Genomic DNA, 24,153 nt, shown 5'->3' with positions numbered 1-24,153 from the left:
CAACTCCTAGTCTGCTTGCCCACCTGCACTCTTCCCCACCTGTGGTACTTCAATATATTACTCATTATAGTGGTTCGGAATTAGCAAGAATATTCTTTACCTCTTATCCCAGATGTTCATCCTCAACACCCTCCTCTCTCATTGGCTTGTTAAAAGCCATGTGTAGCCGGGCTTAAGCAGTGTGTTACACCTACACTGACGATCCTACATGAAACATCTGCCACTTGACTGATTCCTGAATCAAATTGGCCATAGCAACAGAACGAGCTGGGGCTTTTAAAAGAGCCATTTTGTCCTAATACATGTCCCATTACCGGATGGCCATTCATCAAATGAGCCCTGCCTCCAGAAGAGAAACCTGGCAGGGACCTCCTGAATAGTGCCACAGTGCTCTCTCTCTCTCTCTCTGCTTTCTCACCGTCTCCAGTCAGGACACACTCAGCATGTCCGCTGTGGCACCACTGTGTTTACCTCTGGGGTATACAGACAGACGCAGGCCAGCCGGACAGGCAGAGCTTCAGGCCATAGCTGCCAACCTGGGTGAGAGCACGAGACCCAGGCTGCTGCCTCACAGAATATGGAGGGGGTTTTCCTATATAATATGTTGTAAACATTCCCTTGGGGAAAATAAAGTTGTAAGATTACTAAGATAGAAGATTAAAATGACAAGTGAAATAAAGAGCTACCATTATGGGGGAGTTTTCCATGTTGTTACTGTATGGATATAATATGTCAACGTGGTTGCATTTGTCTTCTCTCACAGAGACCCAAGTGTAGCCATAAACTCAGTGGTGGACAGACACATTCTCTGGGTCACTAAGGTCCACTGTGGAAAAGAATACAAATATAAACACACTGTCTCACACACACATTCAAAAAACACAAAACTGTGTTTTTTACAGGACTCAAAAAAATAAACACTTTTCCCAAGTCTTTAATTATAATGAACTGTGGTGAGCCTGATTACTTAATAATATGGTGATAAACACAACTATCAATCAAACCGCCTGACAGCCCTTAGAATTCAGGAAAGACTGTCCAAAATAAGAGCTGCTGACTCTCTCATTGTGGCAGTGTGTGTGTGTGTGTGTGTGTGTGTGTGTGTGTGTGTGTGTGTGTGTGTGTGGTGGACACACTGGTCAGTGATGTTCTCCTCTCCAATATAAGGATGAAAGAAAGTAACAGAGGATGAATTGTCAGCTCGGAGCACATCTTTATTTACAGAGTAAAACTAACAGGGGCACTTGTTCAAAAACAACAATTGCGCGATCACACAAGCCCACGGTGTGGAAGGCTACATACAGCGTGATGGTAGGCCCGGACATTGTATTTTAATCACAGGCGTTGGCCACAGTTCCATACTCATTCCAGTTTCATGTTCAAGATAAAAACTATGTATTTGGGAATGCAGCGATTTCTCCTCTAAAGCGTATTACAAGGGATCTTCCAGATATAATCTGTATCCGGGAGAGTCAGAAATGTATTGCAATAAATTATTATTACACAGAAAAATCACATTCACATATCATTTATGATTGTTGCATGAGACAGAAAGGAAATGACTGAATCTCTCCTAATTTCATTGGGCAAAACACTGGAACAACTGCAACACACTCAGCAGAATATTATGACAAAAATAACACACGATCGGACTATTAGCAACATATTACACAGTGATAGCAAAAACAAGCTGTACCCTCATACTGCAGTACACGGATCATTTCACTCAATGAGTGAATCAGACTTCAATTACAGAATTACACTATTAATCTCATACCTTATGTTTTCATACAGCTATATTGTAGACTGACTCCCTGTTTTAGCTGATCTGTAGCTAGTCTCCCTACAGTAGTGAATAGGCTAAATAAACCCAGTGTAACGGGACAAGAGGCCAGTCACAGTGAGATGAATCAGGGCTCTGATCTAATACTGCTGCTATTCTCTCTCACACCGCCACTTTTAGAAGACCGTGCCTTATTTCCTTCCTTGCGTGACTCCAGAAGGTAAACACACAGCTGGAGTGACTCATTCCGATTTCTCACGTCGATGACCTGATACAAACACAGGCCCGGGGTCAGGGGTCAACTCGGAGGATTATTAGACGTTACAAGGTCCAGTATGTCTCTCCCCCCCAAGTCGTGTTCTGGGCCCTGACACCCTCTGTTCTCTGAGGAATTCATGTCTTCCTGTGGCCAAACCCACACGCCTGCCCACTCCAGCCTACAAAGATAGAGAGAGGAAAACAGAACATTAGAAAAATATAGACATTTGGGGTGATGGATCACCCTCTTCGCCAGGCCACTGTTCGGCGAAACAGAAAGAATTCTGTCCTGATGAGCGTGTATCTCTTTTCTGCCCAGAGCCCCGGGGCCTGCCGAGAGAGAGGGAGCAGCCGGAGGCGAGGTGGGGTGTCTCTGGGCTCGGGTTCGACCGTCTGCGTGGCGTAAATGAGCTTCATCCTGTTTCATGTAGTGGTGAATTGATTTACGAGTAGTGAAAAGCCTGTTTACCACCGCCTGCCAAGTTGCCTTTTTGGGCGATTGGCACTTTTGTAAAAAGGGATCCGGAAGAAAGGCCTGATCAGCACTTTGCCCTCTGCTAAGCCCAGTGTTAGAGGGAGAGGAGGTGGAGATGGTAGTGGAGGGGTTGTAGTGTTGGTGGGGGTAGGGGGGGGGGCAACTTCCCTTCAAAGGCCCCTATCTGAAAAAGGGCCAAACACAATCTAGCATCAATCTCTGTGCTGTCACCCTGCACTCTGCTGCCTTTCCAGCACCATTGTTATAGAGCAGACCAACGGAAAGAGGCCGGGAGCAGGTGGAAATAAAAAGCCCTTTGACGACTGGAGGGGAAAGATTCCTCCTGAGATCCTCACGACATTTACACAAGCCCCAGGGAGCAGGGACCGGCTCTCCACGCCAGTCTGGATACACACACACACCGATTAATAGGTCTGGACAAACACACACACACACACACACACACTGACAGATATACTTGTACTGTCCAATTTCAGCCGCAAAACCTGTCTGCTTCACACTTTTCAACACTGTCTGGTCTACTGCTCTCAACCAAAGTATTCATCACTGTTACTGTTGCAGGGTGTTGCTCAGTATCACGTGTTACTAAGCAAAGTTATATTTCAGACCTTCAGTTAACTGGATATACTCAGAATCATTCTGACATGCCTGTGCTGTGCCACAATATTCACTACATTGTCTCTGCTGTGGTGAGAAGGTACAGTCTTTTAGAATATATTTAGGATACCCCACACAGATTCTTGCAGGTCTTTCAGTAGCAGTGGTCTAAGAACTCCCAGTCTTCCACGTGGTCTCAGTGAACTCTCTGGAGACTTTGACAGTATATACTGTTTATTCCTCACAGATACAGTGGAAGGCACTTTGTTGTGGGCAGAAATTAGAGACTGGGAAGTCCTCTTCATGCAAGTCGTGGTATAACACACTCAGACACTCATCCACAGCCAGCCAGCCCAGACTGCATTACTTCACTCAGGGGAAATTAAAGATGTACTTTTTAGCAGAATGTGCCTCTCCCCCTGACTCCCCTTTTCTGCCTCCAACCTCATCCCTCTCTCATCCCAATGCATCCATCCATCTCACCCCTCTGCCTTTCTTGCGTATCCACCTCTCTTCTGTTCCAGCTTCACCCTCCTCTCCCCTACCGCATCCCTCTCCTCCAATCGGGATCATGGGCTCAGGCCTGGCGGGATCCCTGTCACATGATGCCAGTGAAGTGTGATGCTTCGCTGGGACCCCCCTCTGTTCAGGAAATGCTCTTGGCCTTTTTCCCACCCTAGCCTTCCGCTGTGTTACCATTCCAAAGCATTCCTGACTGATTCTGACCACTGCTGGGCCATGGATTCCCACAGACAAGGAGGATCTGCTCCCCAACTCAAAAAGTGGAGTGAAGGCAGGGGTATCATGTTGTGGGCTGCCAAGTCTGTTTATGGCAGAATAGCGAGGCCTAAGCTTCTCAATAGGCAATTACCATCCCCACTTAGCCCACACCCCGCAAACCCCCTCCCCATAGTTTCAAATTGTGGTTTGTATGTAGGTTGGTTCTGCTCTCAGGGCGGATTAAATATAGCCGGGGACCGTTTCAGAGGAAAACCGTAAGGGACTGACTGACTTGGATTCGGAACTTGCATCGCAGAACGACGTCTCCCATTGTTGTGCACTGTTTGGGAATTCTTAATTGCTTTTTCCGAAGCGGCTCGCCACAGGAAAATCCCCTTCCAGAATGGGAGAGAGAGAGATGGTGGGCTGTGAGTAAACACGCATATAAACATGCATCATATAAACCTGCTTACGCTCCAATCAAAGTCCCATCAGCAACTATCAAAGCCTCTGTAAGTAACCTGTATCCGAGCTGGCTGTGGCCTGACTTCCCTCCCTCTCTCTGTTATGTCCTACTCTGACCGTTTCTTCTGGTTGGGTTCTCCCTGTTGATATATTCCCTTCCATCTGTAACAAACTGTCCTGGACTGGCCCTGTGTTGTGTGTGAGGCTGAGGGAAGGGGGACACCAAAGAAGGTTGCACATGCAGTGACATTACCCATTCACTCTCTGCCCTGTGTGGGGCAGGCTGGGAGGCCTCCAGCAGCAATATAGTATAGAGCAGAGTAAAAGCATGCGAATTAGAACAGTGCAGGACTGAGCAGGGCGGTGGTGAGAGGGGAAAATGGTCATCTCAGAGCTGTTTCTCTGGTATTCCGCTGGAGGAGAGATTACAGCCGCACTCAATATTTTCGATCCGTACCTCTCAATTATCATTAGCACTGTCTGACAGACGCAATCCCCCGGTGGAGGTCTGGTTGTCATAGGAACTGTTGCCATCACTGGAAAACCTTCTCTCCATCACAGAGGGCTGAAATAGGAAAAAGAAGAGTTGTTGGTTATATGAGCAAACTTTCATTAAACTGTACATGATATAGATAAGGAGCAGGGTTGAGAATTATTCAAAGAAACAATAACATGACCAGATGGGAAAAAATGTAAAGGAACACCTGATCATTAAGTAGGTCTATTGAAATGCACCATGTTTCAAATGTATTGAAATCCCATTTCATTTCAAGCTTTTATCAGGAGTTAGGTTGTATAATTTGCTTTCATTTAAATGAACTAGTATAGGATAAGGGATGCTTGATAAATCCCAGTGTTGTTTCATACAGTCAAACTGTGCTGCGGTTCATCAAAGACATTAAAGGAAGGTGTCTATTACATTAGCTTGAGGGCTATTGAGGATTCTTATAATTTAGTTCAATGACTTGATGTGCTTTTAGAGTGATTTTAAAGGATCAAAAAGGTGTGTTATAGTGGATGAGTCAGAAGAGATGTAGCTCTGGTTGAAAACATGGGCATCAATAGGGGGTTATAGCTGAGACTGGTTTGGTTCAGCACACTAAGTTTATAATAGGGTGCAGAAAATGATTGTCAGATGTTTCGCTGTTAAACGATCTTGATTAAAGCATGCAGCTACTGTCCTGACTTGGCAATACTGTAAGGCAGACATAAGTAGAAAATAAACATTTGAAAAAAAAAAAGATGAAAAATGTTAAACATCAATAGGGACTATTGTAATTTAATTACTTGAACGACTATATTAATTGAATTACTTGAACGACTATATTAATTTAATTACTTAAGCGACTATATTCAGGTATAGTTTACAGATCGAGAAACTGGAGATAAACAAGAGTTGATAAAAGCACTTGAAAATAAGTGGCAATAATATACAAAACCCTGCCACGATGGAAACAAAACCCACAATCACAAAAATGAAACTTTCTGGTGTTTTTCTTTATTGTAATGAGCCTCAAAAAGTCTCATTAAAAAAGAATAAGGACTAAATTGTTGTTTTAGTGACCATCTTCTTCCTTATGATAAATACATATTTGTTGTTTGTCTTCTTTTGTCCTATAAACATGCTGTCAGTCTGTAGCTAAAACGTCAATATTTAAACGTTGGAACATTTTCCTTCTCGCAATGACCACATTTGGACAGTTTTGAGTTTGTAAAACTTCTGGAACTGCCAACTCTTCAACACTCGTGTCCTTCAGTCATGTCAAATAATGTTGTGGTAGTGAAACCGAGCTTGTGTGATCACAAAATAAGCCACAAGGAATTTTACATATGCCTTTATTCATATTTTTTATCCGTGAAAGACGTATTTCCCTCTGAAAATACGGCTGTCCGAAATTATTCAAAGAACATGAGGACAATGTTAGGAATAAAATACGCAGTTGAAGCCTACTGAGAGGAATAAGTGGAGCGGTTTACGGATTGACAATACCTCAGGGACGGTTGGGTGAGTGCTGTTGTTTGGTTGGAGCGCCAAGCTTTCCTGGGAAGCCCGGTGTTCTGACACAGCACCACCGCTGCGCACACAAAATGACTCATCTCGTGTATTTGAGGTTTGCGGGTTCTCTATATTTAAGGATAACAATACAGAGTCTATTGTAGCTTAACGAGCATAAAAAGGAAATAAATTGCCCGTTTCAAATGAACCAAAACATTATGGATATAAACAAACTGTGCGACTGAGTTCAAGGGGCTATTTAGAGAACTCATAGGATGGTGTATATTCATGTAGCCTATTTTTAAAAAATGTAAGAGTTCTTGTTTTGGTTTCTGTGTGATAATTAATCGAAATCCGTTTAATATTCTCTCTCATATTGATAATCATACAAATTGGCCTACCTAACCCACTCACACAAAACATATGCTATAAACAAATACAGTTAACATGATTAGCTATCAATGTCGTGCAGGACAAACAAATAATGTTAACCAGCTATAAAAAAATTAAATGTTAAAAAAGATGACCTTTTCATGATCATGCAGGTTAACCTGAATGGGAATTATTATATGTTTGATAAGATGCAATGTGACCTTGCATATTTAATTATTGCATTATAAATAGTTAGCGTTCAAAGAGACACTTCAGGTGAATGCAGCTGTAACTGTGAAATGTACCTTGATAAGGGAAATGTCAGCACTGAACAGCGCATGAGGATGAATGAGTGTCCAAAGCGAAATCCAAAATCCAATGTTTCTCAATAAACAACAAATAACCATGCCTACAGAATATAAGGACTACAAATGTTGAATTCATGTATTTTCCATCTCTCAAATAATGCAGTTTCAATTACATTTTGACTTCTAAGACGGGTCACACATTCTCCATTTCATGGGTCTGATCAGAAAAACAATCACTTGCATTTACTGATCAGTTAATTAAAGGCCCATTATTCCAAGTTAATTATAATTCATGTCAGTAGCCTAAGTCAATGGTTCAAATATATTGACAAATAGAGCTTTCATATAAATTTGTAAATGCAAGATTTTTCAATAGGAGAATTTGCCCAAACACCGAACACACACACAACGCAGTGCAACATGAGATTCCTGTTTTAGTTCGAGAGACATGAATGATCAATGGACATGTCACACGCTGTAGTAGGCCACCATGGAGAATCCTCGTCTTGGACGCATTTTGCATGTGAAGCCTTCTAAACAAAGAGATGGAGAGCAAGGCAAGGTGATAGGAATATGACTGAAGTGTGTCAGATACGAGATGAATATGTGCCCAAGAGCGGAAATTGACCATTGAACTGAAAGGGTCTGTTGTGTGCCATGTGCTTATTGGCTCCCTAATTCTAACCAGAAAAAAGGTGTAGGGCCTTCTATCAACCAATCCCCATCTGTATGAACCAGTAACATCTTACTGTGGGATGCATTGCAAATAAAATAGGTCCTGCTCATAGGCTAAATGGCAAGCGAATCAGCAACGGTATCTGAATACCTTTATCACCAACAACTTCACTAAGAAGATAATGCTATGAAATTAACAGAAAGCTGAAATGGCCTGAAACATCCCACCCTCCACACCACGTTATTTCAAAGTGGAAATGTGGGTAATTTATCGTTGAGATGTTGATCAATGAGATTTCAACCTTTATTCGCCCACTCAAAAAAACAGACGTTTGTTGATTTCCCAATGTGTCATCACTACGCTTTAATCTATCTAAAAGCACAACCAAATTCTAAATGGCAAAACAATGTATGAGTTTTTATTTAGTTGTCATCTAAATGTTGAGAGTTTGGGGCTATAAGGCTATAAGGTTATATGTTCAGTAATATGACTCAGAGATAGATAATTGCTTTAAAGTTCTGAAACCTCATTGGTTTGAATGGTGTCAGCAATTTTTTTAATCTAGTATTGTTTTGAACTTAACAACATGAATTGGGGTATTTAGAGTACTACACAGGTAGAGAACATTGAACAGAACAAGGCTATGACAATAACTACATTTAGACAAAAATGCAGATAGAACCTTATAGCCCCAAGCTCTCCATATGTTATCACTGCACTTTCAACCACTTAAAAGCACAACAGTTCAAATGGGAATACAATGTCAGCTTTTTTTGTATGTATACAACTGCTTCAATCATTATCAATGTGCTTCATCTAATAGCACAACCGAATGACCTGGATTGTATTTGTATTACATTAAAAGTACATAGTGATCAATGCTGTTTCAGATTTTGCACAGATATTTATATTGTGAAGATCTCCACAGAGCTGGGATCTTGAACACGCATGCTTTCTATGATTACAAAATGAGACATTTATAGTTACAGTAACCTCAACATGTGGCCATGGATGTGTTACTCATTTTAAGGTTGAATAAAAACTGTTACATTAGTTTGTAAGATGGCCATCATTTTAGGCTATTTACTATATTACACAAGTCATATTGAATTGTGTTAGGTTGGCAAGCAACCAAATATCAACATTTATAGGAGACATATCTAATGCTGGGATAGTTTCAACTGAGCCACTGGCTTAATCATATTCTTTCACTTTATTTTTGGTTTAGTTGGAGATGTGAATTCAACATATATATTTGTTAACAAGTTAATATGCTACTTACTGTATTGTAAAAGTGATATTGAATTGTTTGGTTGTGAACACAACCAAATGTCAACATTTGAAGGAGATATATATTTTGTGCCACTGACTTAGTCTGACTAATTCCAGTTGGTTTACAAAGTAATAATTGATATGTTGGATTCATGACACCATCTCTACCAAAAATCTAAGTTAAAGAATAGGACTAAATCAAATGAAACTTTACATGCACTTTAAAACAGATTTGATCCTATTCTTTAACTTCGATTTTTGGTTGAAATGGAGAAGTGAATCCAACATATTCATTATTAACTTCAAGATTCAATTTGACAACAACCAAAGCTTTAAATCCTAGGCCTATTTATTGTCTATTTTTAGTTGAACCCTGTGTTGAATTGAAACAATAGCTGTTGATGACTTCACAAATGCTATATAGGCCTAAATAGTTTCATTGGTGATGTATGACTTATAGAGAGTATGGTTACATTTAATTTGCTCTAATTACCATTCAGAATGACTTCAATAGCAACAGTTTATATATTTAGTTAAGATATATCTCAATAGTCATTATCACGATAGCACATTGGTAGTAGTCAGTGACAAATATAAATATGGATTTGGTTAAAACCCTGGATGGGAGAACAAAGGAATAGTTGTAGATCAACTCTCCAGTAGGAGGTGCTGCCCAGCCTACAGTTTTTTTCTGATAGTGGATATAATGTTGAAGATTTGATGTTGTTTCAAAAGGTACAAATTCAACATATTTTATACAAGGTTTGTCTATGTTGAAAATTGGTTACCATTACATTTACGTCATTTAGCAGACGCTCTTATCCAGAGCGACTTACAAATTGCGACTTACCATGATGACAATTATGGTAACCCGGTACCCCCTGTATATAGCCTCGTTATTGTAATGTTATTTTGTTACTTCTTATTCTTTTTTACTTTAGTTTATTTGGTAAATATTTTCTTAACTCTTCTTGAACTGCACTGTTGGTTAAGGGCTTGTAAGTAAGCATTTCACGGTAAGGTCTACCCTTCTTGTATTCGGTGCATGTGACAAATAAAGTTGATTTGAATTATGTGGTTGAAATTTCACTCTCAAATCAACTGTTTATGTTCATGACTTTTTGCAAATCCAATGTATTTTCCAGGTAGATTCAACGTCACAATATGTTGACAAATGACTTTGAAACAAAGTTGACTCAACCAGTTTGAGCCCAGTGGGATATGGTGAATTCGTTTTCTTCATGGTAGATGTGTGCGCGTCCTGTTTTAGCCTATATACAGTGGGTAGTGTCCTCGGTATCGTGGGACACTGGAGTTACATCGCCAAAAGGACTCTGGACTCTCTCCCTCTCCCTCGCCTTCACCCACACCCGCGCGCGCCTTGGAGGTCCAGCAGCGAGATCTTGCCAAGTAAATTAAAAAGTCGTAGAACGCGATTCTATAGTGCTGTTGATTGCATGAAAGGGTGGGGCCCCTCAACTATACCGTTCAGATCAATGTAGCGGCCCAATGAGCGCAATCAGCGGTCTGCTAGCAATCCAGTCCTTTCTCATTCACATAAACACCAGTTTTACAAAAATATACACGGCCACCTACCGCGCCAGAGAAAGTGATGAGGGGGGTGCACACACCTCGACATTATACTGTTTTCAATTAAAACGACAACGCTAGATGGCCTAAGCGACGCATGAGACAGAGATATCTAGTTTCAGACCATTGGAAATGGAAATCTGCAATAACGTATATACTGATGATGCATTGTTCCGAAAATAGTCAAGAGTGTAAAAGGGAATCAACATTGTTTGTGTTATTGGGACAATGACAGGTGAAATGTCCTCCAAAATCGCTTAAAATTCAACTTTACATTCATATTTTATATTGTGTATTGTCCATTAAAGTAGATCAGAATATTACTGAAATGACAAATTGTTGTTGATATTACAACGATTTTCTTAAATTTGGCTAGTCATAAAACAAAAGGGGAAAAAAAACAAATGATGCATACCTTTGCTGATTTCGTTGTTGGATTTCAAATGGTACATTAACAAATAGGCTACACGTGTGCACGGAAAGTGTGAATTAGTATTTTCATTGTAATGTACAAGATATGTGCACTCGTTCTTAAACGAAATACTTATATGCCTTGGCCAAATGATGCATTGTATAATGCTTGTTTTAAAAGGCATGTGCTGGGAACAAAGACATCATTTTCAATTGTTGAACTGTTTTCCATACAGTGCATTACAGCAACATAATGTGCATGTTATATGTACCCTCCACGTATCCTACTGGTATTGTACACGGGATGCTCCTGTACGTAATTAGGCAACATATGCGCTCAGTCAGGTAATACCTTTATGTGCATCTTTTTCCTCTCTTTGTTACAACGTTTCGCTTTAACTACTTAAGAAATATATCAAATGTAAAAATAGGCCAAAAGTATATATATACCCATAGGTCTACATATTTTGACAATATGGATAGCCAGGTTTAAAACATGTATTTGCCTTGGCATTCTCACACGACGCCCTGAGTTACATAACATGCACAATATGTGTATTATTATACATATTACAAATATGTGTATTATTTCTTGTAAGATATAATATGTTGGTTTCAGGATTTCAGAACACAATTCATTCCATTGTTGTTCAAATTGAGATACTGTATTCATTTAATAACCTTTATTTACTCAGAACAATTTTGAGAGTGGTATATCTACATTTAGTGGTGCCTTCAGAAAGTATTCACATGCCTTCCCCTTTTCCACATTTTGTTGTATTACAGCCTGAATTTAAAATGGATTAAATATAGATTTTTTGAATTGTTCTTGAGTCAATAAGTATTCAACCCCTTTGTTATGGCAAGCCTAAATAAGTTCATCAGTAAAAATAGTGTTTAACAAGATTTTGACTACCTCATCGCTGCACCCCACAGATAGAATTATCTATAAGGCCCCTTAGTCAAGCAGTGAATTTCAAACACAGATTCAACTACAAAGACCAGGGAGGTTTTCCAATGACTTACAAAGAAGGGCACCTATTGGTAGATGGGTAAAAAAAAAAACATGGTGAAGTTAATAATTACATGTTGGATGGTGTATCAATACACCCAGTCACTACAAAGACACAGGTGTCCTTCCTTACTCAGTTGCCAGAGAGGAAAGAAACCGCTCAGGGATTTCACGAGGCCAATGGTGACTTTAAAACAGTTAGAGTTTTATGGCTCTGACAGGAGAAAACTACAACAGTAGTTGTGAAATAACTACAATAACCTAAATGACAGAGTGAAAAGAAGGAAGCCTGTACAGAATAAAAATATTCCAAAAGATGCACCCTGTTTGCCACAAGGCACTAAACTAATACTGAAAAAAATGTGGCTAAGCAATTAACTTTATGTCTGGAATACAGTGTTATGTTTAGGGAAAATCTAATACAACACTGAGTACCACTCTCCATATTTGCAAGCATAGTGGTGACTGCATCATGTTATGGGTATGGTTGTCATCGTTAAGGACTGGGCAGTTTTTCAGGATAACAAAAGAAACGGAACTAAGCATAGGACAAGAACCTAAAACACAAATCTACACTGGAGTTGCTTACCAAGACTGTGAATGTTCCTGAGTTGCAAAGTTAGTTTTGATATAGGGTTTTTCTTTATTTTGACTATTTTCTACATTGTTGAATAATAGAAAAAGTTTACACACCTACTCATTCAAGGGTTTTTCTTTATTTTTGACTATTTTTCTACATCGTAGAATAATAGTGAAGACATCAAAACTATGAAATAACACAATCATGTAGTAACAAATAGATTCAAATAGAGACTCTTCAAAGTAGCCACCCTTTGCCTTGATGAAAGCTTTGCACACTCTTGGCATTCTCTCAACCAGCTTCATAAGGTAGTCTCCTGGAATGCATTTCAATTAACAGGTGTGCCTTATTAGAAGTTAATTTGTGGAATGTTGTTCCTTCTTAATGCGTTTGAGCCAATCAGTTGTGTTGTGACAAGGTAGAGGTGGTATACAGAAGATAGCCCTATTTGGTAAAAGACCAAGTCCATATAATGGCAAGAACAGCTTAAATAAGCAAAGAGAAATTACACACCATCATTACTTTAAGACATGATGGTCAGTCAATTTGGAACATTTCAAGAACTTTGAAAGTTTCTTCAAGTGCAGACGCAAAAACCATCAAGCGCTATGATGAAACTGGCTCTCATGAGGACCGCCAAAGGAAAGGAAGATCCAGAGTTACCTCTGCTGCAGAGGATACATTAATTAGAGTTAACAGCACCTCAGATTGCAGCCCAAATAAATGATTCACAGAGTTCAAGTAACAGACATCTCAACATCAACTGTTCAGAAGAGACTGTGTGAATCAGGCCTTCATGGTCGAATTGCTGAAAAGAAACCACCACTAAAGGAGAGTGATGAGTGCTGCATCAGATGACCTGGCCTCCACATTCACCCAACCTCAACCCAATTGAGATGGTTTGGGATGAAAAAAAAAACGCATAGTGAAGGAAAAGCAGCCAACAAGGGCTCAGCATATGTGGGAACTCCTTCAAGACTGTTGGAAAAGCATTCCAGGTTAAGCTGTTTGAGAGAATGCCAAGAGTGTGCAAAGCTGTCATCAAGGCAAAGGTTGGCTACTTTGAAGAATCTAAAATATATTTAGATTTGTTTAACACTTATTGGGTTATTACATGATACCATATGTACTATTTCATAGTTTTGATGTCTTCACTATTACTCTACAATGTAGAAAATAGTAAAAAAAAAAAAAAATAATTGAATGAGTAGGTGTGTCCAAAATTGACTGGTACTATATATATATATATATATATATATATATATATATATATATATATATATATGTTAGAATTTTTCTTCCACTTTGACAGAGTATTTTGTGTAGATTGTTGACAAAAAATTACAATTACATCAATTTTAATCTAACTTTGTAACAACAAAATGTGGAAAAAGTCAAGGGGTGTGAATACTTTCTGAAGGTACTGTAATGACATTTGCATAGTACTAGCATTATGGGCTTTACATTAGGTTATTTTGTGTGATCACGTTGGTTAATTGACCAAGATGCAAGAGCCCATAGCCCAGAAATGGGTCAAATAAGAGAAAGAACAGAATTGCAAAGTGTAATTGATATTCTGCAGTAAATCATTGAATAATATTTAGGCATGGCACAACTATACACTAATATTTTTTTGAAGCATTATCCTATATTTAGCACCAAAACAAATGAATCTCTTGACTTTTAGAAAATGCTTTACTAAGTAAACAAAGCATAATTCCAAATCATGCACTCAAGGTTCTCTTCTAAAATCCTGAGGCGTGCAAAGAAGCGACTTCAAGTGCATCCAGGTCCAATGAACTTGCGGCTCTAAGGTGCAGTTATACATTTGATCGATCAATCCGTCACAAAGCTCTCCAAACAACTCTGCTGCAGCCTTTTGGTGACCCTCCCCGTCTCCACTCCAACACTGAAGCGGGTAACACACTGATTTCTCAGTGTCGAGACCGTCATTTCAGTTTCTAAACAAACTCAGGACTAATTTTGTTTATCAATTATATATTCCCAAATGTCCTATAAGACTAATTACAACAGTAGTTTGTTAAACGTCCAGTAGCCTATACATTTATTTTTTTTTTTAAATGGCCCCTTAATCAAAAACAATTAATTTATGTTCTGGAGTCTCGTTTTCCCATCACCAGGTTTTCTGAATGGTAATGGCAGCTGCAAAAAAAACTAAAAATAACGTTTAAATAAATAATCTTTATATCTAAAAATATTTTATCAGATTTGGCATTCAATGGTTGTGGTGGGTAAAACAGTATGTGACATGCTGAGGTTTCTCTCTTATAGCATTGTCGAGGAATCACCTCACAGTCGCATTAACTAAAGACAGTAGCAGTTCTAATGTAGAACTGGGTGAGTCTTGGACAAGCTATGATAGGCTATATGATATAAAGTAAGTAGGCTAATTCAAGGTTTAGGCTGAATTACAATCTCCCTCGCAGTGAATGCAAGATAAATAGACTCCGAGTGTATCACTGTACGGTGCACAGCTTCAGCAGTATGCCCATCACCGTTGATTGAAATGTCCAGGCACCGTGTGTTGTAGTTGTACAACAAAAATTGCTAAAATAAAGGCCATGTGTTTAAAATGTGTGTTTGGGTAGGTGCAAGCTTATAAGACGGGGAAAGACGATCTTGGGATGGTATATCCTCGTCTTCGCTGAGATCTGTTGCAAAAGGGATATCTAATGTATATAATCTATATTCATGGTCATTTCAACATACAGACAAAAACTCAATACCACCCTCAACAATATAACGCATAATTAGGTCCATGTAAAAGAAAAAAGAAAATAATTTCGTCGATTGGATAACAATGAGACCATTTGGAGAGGCTTTCTGTTGAGACAAAAACGCATACTGCTGGGCTGGCCGAATGATGTGGGATTCCTCCACCTAAGTGGTCGAACATTCCTGAGGATGCAACGCTGTCAAATATTTCATTGGAGGACGTCATGGAAAAAGTACATGAAATAAACTAGGAGGGGCAAGTGGGAAGTGGTGACCTCGGATTGCTGTAAAATGACGACAAACACAATCCTGCAACAGTAACATTACCAGAGTAAATCTATACCATTGGAGTTAACCCTTTCCTCAATATGTCCATGTAATATTTAGGCTGCCTAACATGGGTAAGGCGGTAAAGCATGTTAACTAAGAAACATATATTCCATAGAAGATAAAAATGGCCAATGTGACTTCAGCCAATGTTCTATAATAACTTAATTATGCAATGTACTATGGAAATAAATCAATAGAATTTAGAGGACACCATAACTTAACCATAAAACCACACAGTAACAATAATTTGACTGACGGAAAATCGTCTATAATATCAACTGAGAATCCAGAGGGACCATTAATAATTATGCGGAGCTGTCAACACCTTTTTGCGGAGGGGTTTAACAACGCGCCAGTCATCGGCGCGTCCCCCTTCAAAGATCAATGGAGCAACTCGCGTCCCACTAGTTTGGGTAAACATTTAGGGATCAATTAGCCGTGGACATTAGTTTTTCAAAGTGCATGTCAAAGACGAGTGGCGGGGTTAAAGTGTGTGAGAGGGCCATTCGGCGTGGAGACGGGCACGACGTGTTGAAACAAGGCGTGATTCTCGGAATGAAGTCATCAACGGTAATTAAATGCAGGGGGAAAGAGAGAATGCAAGCGCGCCTGCCCCCTCTCTCTGCGCGCTGGGTGGTCCGCTCCCCTGATAAATGCGTGGGCCTCATTCCAAGCGAGCGCCCGGTGTAGGGACCGGTTAAAACAATACTACTACCTATATACATTTCTTTACTTAGGTTTCAAACTCAGCCGCAACAGCAAATCCCACCATTGTACCTTTCGCATGCCCTGTGTAGTTGACAACGGAGATTTGTATATTTTCTTATTTGCTTTACCCTTTGGCAAAAACGTCACGAAGGAGCCAAGCCAACAACGGCATTTACGGGGTTTTGTTGAAACACAGGCTGTCCTTCAAATACATGTAGGCCTATACACAATTCAGAACATCACCTTACGGTTTAATAGATAAATCATGTCATTTTGATGTGGCCTTAGTTTTCGAAGTTTTATAAAATGAGTAGGCCTAAATAGCCTACAATATCCTCCTGTAAACGCATATTTGTAGGACCACTACATTTATTTGTAATATATAATTCCAAAGACATAAAAAAATCTTAGACACCCAAAATGTATTATGACATTTTGTATTTACAATTTGCCAAAGTATCTGTGACTGATTTGCGTTATTGCATATCCAATATGTGCATTAATTACAAGATTGCAAAAGCATATAATAAAATTGTCTAACAACCCGGCAAACCAAAACAGCAGAACCACCGCGAGCCAGCCCGGAGAGTGAACCCGCGCACCAGGAGCGCCTGAGTGAGGGTTGAGGGGCTGAGAGCTTTTGCTCTCTCCGGGGAACAATGAACAGTCTACTATCAACAGATTTAGTCTATGGACCGGCGGCTCTCCACTACACACACACACAAACATACATATATCCTAGCGGTTCAAGGCTTAAATGTATGACCAGAAACTGGTTACGTTTAGAATGGTGGAAGAGGTGCAATGAAGTGGAATAAGTGCTGCTCAAAAACAATACATTTTCTAAATGTAGCCTAATTACTTATTTTCGTATTCTAATTTTCCAAATGATAAGCCTGAAAAGTATGAACCTAAGACAGTTCTTTGTTAATAAGGAATGCGCTTCGAACTTTTCAAAAAGGAAAATAAAGTAGACCTATCTATGTGCTACATTGCTTAACTTTGTAACTCAGATGATATGTTACTATTTTTCTGTGACACTATAGTCTGGTTAGGCTGCCCACCACATTAATCAAATTTTATCTTTATTTAACTAGCCAAGTCAGTTAAGAAAAAATTATAATTTTCAATGACGGCCTAGTAACAGTGGGTTAACTGCCTTGTTCAGGGGCAGAACGACAGATTTTTACCTTGTCAGCTCGGGGATTCAATCTTGCAACCTTTCAACAAGTCAAACGCTCTAACCACTAGGCTACCTGTCGAAATAACTAATGAGACCATCATATGGCGTCCCATCTAATTCGCACTTCTAACTGCACAACAGGTCTAGTAAATGTCGATTGAACTAAATTGAGAAGGCCCGCAGCCATATCGCTGTCTTGTTTTAACTGACAAAAGTTGAAAGTGACTTACCTTGATTCGAGCACCATTCTGAGGGGAGAGAGTTTGGTGGGCGTCGATCTAAAGTCCTCAGCCGAGTTTCAGTGCTCAGTGTTCGGCTAGGCTCAGAGCGCTCTTCCCCTCAGTTCTCCTGTGTGAACATAATAATTATACATGATTGAAATCCCTTTCTGCATTTACGTTGAAAAGTCCTATCCATACACAAGGAGCTGTCTAAAACGGACATAATGCATCAGATTGAGTATGAGCTGATCTAGCGGGGCTTTTTGCTTGATTTTTTATTTAAAGAAGGCCAGGGAAAATGTTTACATTTTGCTGTATAAACATCCTGCCCATGTTCCTGTCTATCTTTTAAAGAAATCAGCTGCGTGGTCTTGAATAGAGGCATTTTCTTTCAAATAAGCGTATTTTAAGCAACATTTTAAACATACTTCACACTTTAATAAGTCAAAGTCAGTGAAATGTGCCATGGTGAGGTTGGCCTGCTGTATCTGACAAGTGGAAAACCAGTTTTGTATATCACGCTGGTTGTGCATACAAGCTTAGGAAAAACATACATTTTCAAAAACACTGTTTTGAAGAAATATTGTCGTTGCTGAAATAAAGACTATTCAACGTTGCAAAGTTCTAGTATAGGCCTCTGTAGGCTGTTGTATTAGGCTACCATTTACATTCTGAAAACAGATATTCTAGTAGGCTATGTCCTATATTTGAAATTCCTGTTTCACGCCATGCAATTAAAAAAATAATAATTTTCTGTTCATTAAAATGTAATTTTGAGTGTTAAGAAAGATCCACTTCACTGATTCTGAGTTGGGGGGGAAAAACTGCTTCCAGACAAACTAAAGCCAGGCAGATGTGTGTGAGTGGGAGGGGACTGGGCGGGCCCGGTGCGCCAATGACGTCCTGATGGTCAAGAACTCGAGCTAGCAAGGCGCTGATGGCAACGGATAAGTAAAAGGCGAGCTCCTCCGGACGCACCGACAGAAGTTGAAGTAGCTCCCGTTTCTCCCCCATTTCAATTTGGACACTCGTTACGGGTTTCAGGGTTCACATTGGCTAAGGAATTTAGGCATCAAAAGGAAGAGCGCAATAACGCACGGTTTACAGAAATTCAGCTTTGCATTTGACCGTGCGTAGTTCAACAGCATTGAGATTATTGGTAACCATCTTAAACTTTTCTTTTATTATTTATACGAAGTTTCTAGTACTACTTCAAAACGAGGTCGTGGATATTTTTGTCATTGCGCTGATAGTCTAATGACGGCAGAGGTCCAGCAGCCCCCAGCGCAGACTCCTGCCCAGAGCAGCCCGATGTCTGCCCCGGAGAAGCCCCACGGACAGACCACTGTGATGGAAACCGCCTCCTCCACCACCAAAACCAAAAAGACCAACGCGGGGATCCGCCGCCCAGAGAAACCCCCCTACTCTTACATTGCGCTGATAGTCATGGCTATCCAGAGCTCTCCCACCAAACGCCTGACGCTCAGTGAAATTTACCAGTTCCTCCAGAGCCGCTTCCCGTTTTTCAGAGGCTCTTACCAAGGATGGAAGAATTCCGTGCGTCACAACTTGTCCCTGAATGAGTGCTTCATAAAGCTGCCCAAGGGGCTCGGGCGGCCCGGGAAGGGCCACTACTGGACTATCGACCCAGCCAGTGAGTTCATGTTCGAGGAGGGATCCTTCCGCAGGAGGCCGCGGGGCTTCAGGCGTAAATGCCAGGCGTTGAAGCCCATGTACAGCATGATGAACGGCCTGGGATTCAACCACCTCCCCGAGTCCTATAACTTCCAGGGGAGCGGCGGGGGCCTGTCCTGTCCGCCCAACGGCTTGTCTCTGGACAGCGGGATTGGGATGATGAATGGACACTTGTCAGGCAACATGGACGGGATGGGTCTGGCCGGGCACTCCATGTCCCACTTGTCGGCCAACAGTGGACATTCTTACATGGGGAGCTGCACAGGATCCACGGGGGGCGAGTACCCCCACCACGACAATTCAGGCTCGCCCCTCACCAGCGGGGGAGTGATGGAGCCGCATCCCGTCTACTCAAGCTCGGCCTGGGCTCAAGCGCCTTCATCCTCTCTGAATAACGGAGGTTCTTACATCAAGCAGCAGCCACTGTCTCCCTGCAACCCCGGGGTGAACCCGCTGCAGCCCAGTTTACCCACGCACTCTCTAGACCAGTATAATCTTCATCAGAACGGACACAGTAACACGGATTTGCAAGGTAAACTAACATCGCCAAATGATTACGCATGCCTTTTACAGTCACTCATACCCAATAGCCTAAAATGTGTTCGAAATAAACACTAGGCCTAGGCTATAGCCCACTAATTGCTTTGAACCAAAACTTCTAAAGTAAATTATAAACGAGGTGAAGAAAAATAAAAATATCTAGGCATATAGGGCATTGTTTCGCAGAAAGCAGATACAAATTTAACAAACGAAGATTACATTACTGCTATTGGCCAGCTATATGCAAAGGTCTTTATGCAGCCGTCGCCTACTGCAATCAGTGCAGTGGGCAAAGATAGGGACTGAGCACTGGGCATGCTCAGTGCATTAGTTTTTACATAGGCCTACAACAACTCCAATATGCCACAGTTTTTGGCGGATAATATTGGTAGAAATAATGGTTCTGTTATCTTGGAAATAAGGAAATGAACGCAAGAAACCATCGTCTAATTATCTAACAAGGAAGTTAAGTAAATCAGTTTCCTGTCCTCATTTAACTGGCCAAGGAGTGGGACAACAGCGGGTTTAACCATCACTCTGTTTTCCTAATACATTCCTGGAGGTGGTTTAAGGAAGCACGCGGACGGCACGTCTTCTGGGACATGTGTTTAGAACGGTGTCAATCTAGAGACAAGAACAAGCACGAGCCGGAGCCAGCCAGCTCAAGCCCTCGAGGCACCGGGTCCTCCGGGATTTGCGTGCGAGCAGGCCACTGACAATTAGAACTATCCCACCCTCGAGCTCTCCAGACGGTTCTCAGCCTCAACAGTTCCCTACGACAGCCCCAATCAGAGGGGTAGACAGACCGGGCTTTTCCCAAATTAAATGAAAGATTATCTACCCAAATTACAATGAATTGTTCTTGAAAGGCAATTTAGGATGAATTTATCCTCTTTAACAATATTCTGAAAAGATTTAGGCAATACTAGTCCTACTTCAATCGACTTTTATATCATAGTATAACTATAATAATATTACTATATAGGCTAAATAATGCAATGCACAATATTACAATTCACCCTATAAATAACAAATTATGCCTACATCAAAAAGCTCAGTAGTCGCTTATGAAAATACTTTTTTTTACATTTTCTTTCTATAGACAAAGGTAAATTATTATTATGTATAATTTAGGGCTATATGCAATCACCCAGTGGCAATACTAGTTTCTTAATTTTCCTTGTACCCACATATGTATTTCTAACTAATTTGCTACCACCTTTTCTTTATTCAAAAGGCACTCGCACGTCTGAGCTATCTTTTTTTGCAGGTGCATGGTAACAGTTGGACAAGATGAGGGGACAAGGAAACCGCACACTGCTCTTGATAGTATCACTGATCTTTAATAAGCTTTACGTATCGGCCTCACGGCCTTCGTCAGAGCTTTTGAGTAGTTTTTTTTAATTAGCACCCTTATGTAGACCTAGCCCCACCCACATCCGTTCCACGCATCGAAAGGGGTTGGAGGCGAAGGAAAAACAAGTGCTACCAAATATAGCAATATGCATTTCATAAATATTCGAATAAAGTGTGTAAATAAGACGTATTAAACACGTCTGTAAAACCACAATGAGGACATAGCCGAGCAAGTTTTCATAAATCATTGGGTACCGTGAGGCCGATAGTTAAGCTTATTAAAGTTCAGTGATACTATCAAGAGCAGTGTCCTTTTTCCCTCATCTACCACCTTTTCTTTAAAATGCTGGCCTATATCCTTCTCGACTTGTGGTTCTTACTAGCCCATTCAAAAAGACAACCATACTGTTTTTGACAATTGACAGCAACACATTCGCATTGGGTTGGCATGCTTTATAGCATAAGGTGAACTAAAATATTCTTTACTCTTGTATCTGTATTCTTAGGTATTCCACGGTACCATTCTCAGTCTCCCAGTATGTGTGACCGGAAAGAGTTCGTCTTCTCCTTCAACGCGATGACGTCCTCAACGATGCATTCGCCCAGCAGCAGTTCCTACTACCACCACCAACAGGTCGCCTACCAGGACATCAAGCCCTGCGTCATGTGACAGCCCTTACAGTGAATAACGGACATCACTGACTTGAGCCACTAAAGCCAAAGCGGCTGCAGGGCTGAGACGAGGGAGCAACCCAACCCTTGGAGGTAGGAGAGAAGGCAGGCCCTGGAGCGCGCTGTAAGAGAAGCAACAGTAACGCCAGAGAACCCATAAACTAAACAACTTTTCACACAAAAAAAGGATTTGGTACAGAGACATAAATACTGCAAATACAGATTTTGTTAAACTTCAATGTTTATCTCTCTCAGAAACCAAAAATGGAGTGGAAATATCACAGAACAGCCTTGTGGTGTAGGCCTAAGCTGTGGGCTATTTTCAAGAAATGTCTGTGTGCCACACAAGAGGTAAAGCAGAGACCGGTTGACACTCACCTCATGCATCTCAACCCCAGCTGCCGCTTGGTACTATAACTCTGCGGGCGGATGACTACCACTTGAGAATATTTTACAATGTACAATAATGTGTATTATTTTTGTTATGCATTCAAAAGATATACTGCGGGGACAATTTCATTGCTCATTTATCTGGGTTAGGCTACTCGGCTCCATCGAAATGATAGTTTGATTTTCAGAGAAGTTTAAACTAAGCTATAGGCTACACCATGCATTAACATTTTAAAAATCAACAAGACGATCTGAATTAAGGAAAGATGAAGGCACTTTTTTTTTTTAAATAGCAAAGCGCAACTTATTTATTCTGTGCATATTTTTTAATTGTACACTTATAGCCACAATATTAAAGTATGCTTTATTGGCAATATTTGCCATGACGCGTTCTTATGTTTTAAAACGGAAATTGAAGATATAGATGTAAGCACTGTTAGTTACATGTCTATTTAGGTGTATATATCCGTGTAGACACCCGTAATTTTTCAGCACTGTATAAATTGTAAATGTTATGCTGAGTATTGGCATACTCGAGTCTTTAGATTAGTCTGTATATTACTACACACGATCTGTATACAATTAAACGTATTGGCATGCAGTTTAACTGGCTGAAACACCTATACAATTATTTCTGTTTCCATTATTTTGACACTTCTCGAATGTTCTTTTTTCCCCTGTGTTAAAGTATTTTTTTTTTGGGACAATTATACATGCAGATACAGTTCAGTCTATTCCACTGTGGTGCAGTGGGGGGGGGGGGGGGGGGGTTGTATTTTATTTGTCTTCAAACTCAAAACTATTCGTCATAAGTCCTTAATATTCAGATAATCAACCAAATATTTTCATGTGAAAATAGGCCACACATTTAGGAATTGATTCAGGTTTAGACAAGAATAGGCCTATAGGTGAACACAATTCATTAGTATAGGCTACATCCATTAGCTAATTCCTTTAACATGAGCGTCAATAGGCTAACACCACAATAGCCTATGGTTGGATATAAAATAAGACAAATCTGTTGGAGGTCGAAAACTCCTGTCCAACGTATAACTGTGTAATCGGAGTGTATGTTGCAATTAACCCGTAACAAATCAAAACCAGCAGTTACGGGGAGGGCGAATTCGCCTCGGATACGGTTTCAAAGAGAGGGAGGAAAACGCGTGCCTACCGCCGAGAAACATTTATCCTTCTCTTATAGAGGCACAACGGGCTCACAGACTGCCTTTTGTCAAATACAGCATTCTGGATGTGAGGTTGTTTTTACTGGAATATATAGGCTGTAGCAAGTATAGCCATTGCTAAATAACATTTAAACGGGAGTTTTTATTATTTTGATGACTGGGTTATGTATTTTTTTTCAACCTTGAGATTATGGGCTTATTCTCATTGATAACGTAATGTTTTATCTGGTTTGTTTGCTGTAGATGCTTATATGCTTTTCCTACTTAGCGCTACATCGCATGACATCTGCCCCCCAAAAATACATAGCAAATCACACAAGGCTTAAATCAGTATAAAGACATCTAAAATAATATAGGCCTAAGCATTTCTCGTGCATTATAAGACACCGTGGTTTTATTTCCATTGTATGAATCTAAAGGCTAGACTGCAGAAGACATTTACAATCTGAAATGCCATTTTCACATGAAAACATGTTGATGCAATCTTTCAATTTGTTACTTTGGAAATGTCATATTGGACAGAACGCAGACTTGTTTCAGTGCCGAATCTAACTTGAAATCTTTATGCTTCATTTGACTTAAATACGTGCAAATAGAAGTGC

The 24,153-nt window shown here is 40.3% G+C and overlaps 1 protein-coding gene and 1 long non-coding RNA gene across 2 annotated transcripts; one reads left to right on the top strand and one right to left on the bottom strand.

Moving 5' to 3' along the window:
• Positions 1-1,189: 1,189 nt before the first annotated feature.
• On the bottom strand, positions 1,190-18,200 carry LOC106562282 (uncharacterized). Its single transcript, XR_001319002.3, has 3 exons — positions 17,724-18,200; positions 4,777-4,884; positions 1,190-2,220 (listed from the first exon to the last, which is right to left on the bottom strand). It is a non-coding gene; the product is annotated as an uncharacterized LOC106562282 (long non-coding RNA).
• Positions 18,201-18,650: 450 nt separating this feature from the next.
• On the top strand, positions 18,651-22,974 carry LOC106562281 (forkhead box protein F1). The gene is made up of 2 exons (XM_014127056.3): positions 18,651-19,941; positions 21,812-22,974. Exons 1-2 carry the CDS (start codon positions 18,972-18,974, stop codon positions 21,973-21,975), a joined length of 1,134 nt encoding a protein of 377 aa, XP_013982531.2. The 5' UTR covers positions 18,651-18,971; the 3' UTR covers positions 21,976-22,974.
• The last annotated feature ends 1,179 nt before the right edge of the window (positions 22,975-24,153 follow it).

The sequence above is a fragment of the Salmo salar genome, chromosome 11, assembly GCF_965601325.2.
Source record: "Salmo salar chromosome 11, fSalSal1, whole genome shotgun sequence".
Taxonomy (NCBI): Eukaryota; Metazoa; Chordata; class Actinopteri; order Salmoniformes; family Salmonidae; genus Salmo; species Salmo salar.
The sequence above is the reverse complement of the archived record's forward strand: the minus strand, read 5'-3'. Positions and strand labels throughout refer to the sequence as shown.

Bases quoted from the DNA above. Each gene is read 5' to 3' on its own strand.
- LOC106562281 (XM_014127056.3), top strand. From the start codon at position 18,972: ATGACGGCAGAGGTCCAGCAGCCCCCAGCGCAGACTCCTGCCCAGAGC. The intron at 19,942-21,811 runs GTAAACTAACAT...CTGTATTCTTAG, and splicing joins CAGTAACACGGATTTGCAAG to GTATTCCACGGTACCATTCT.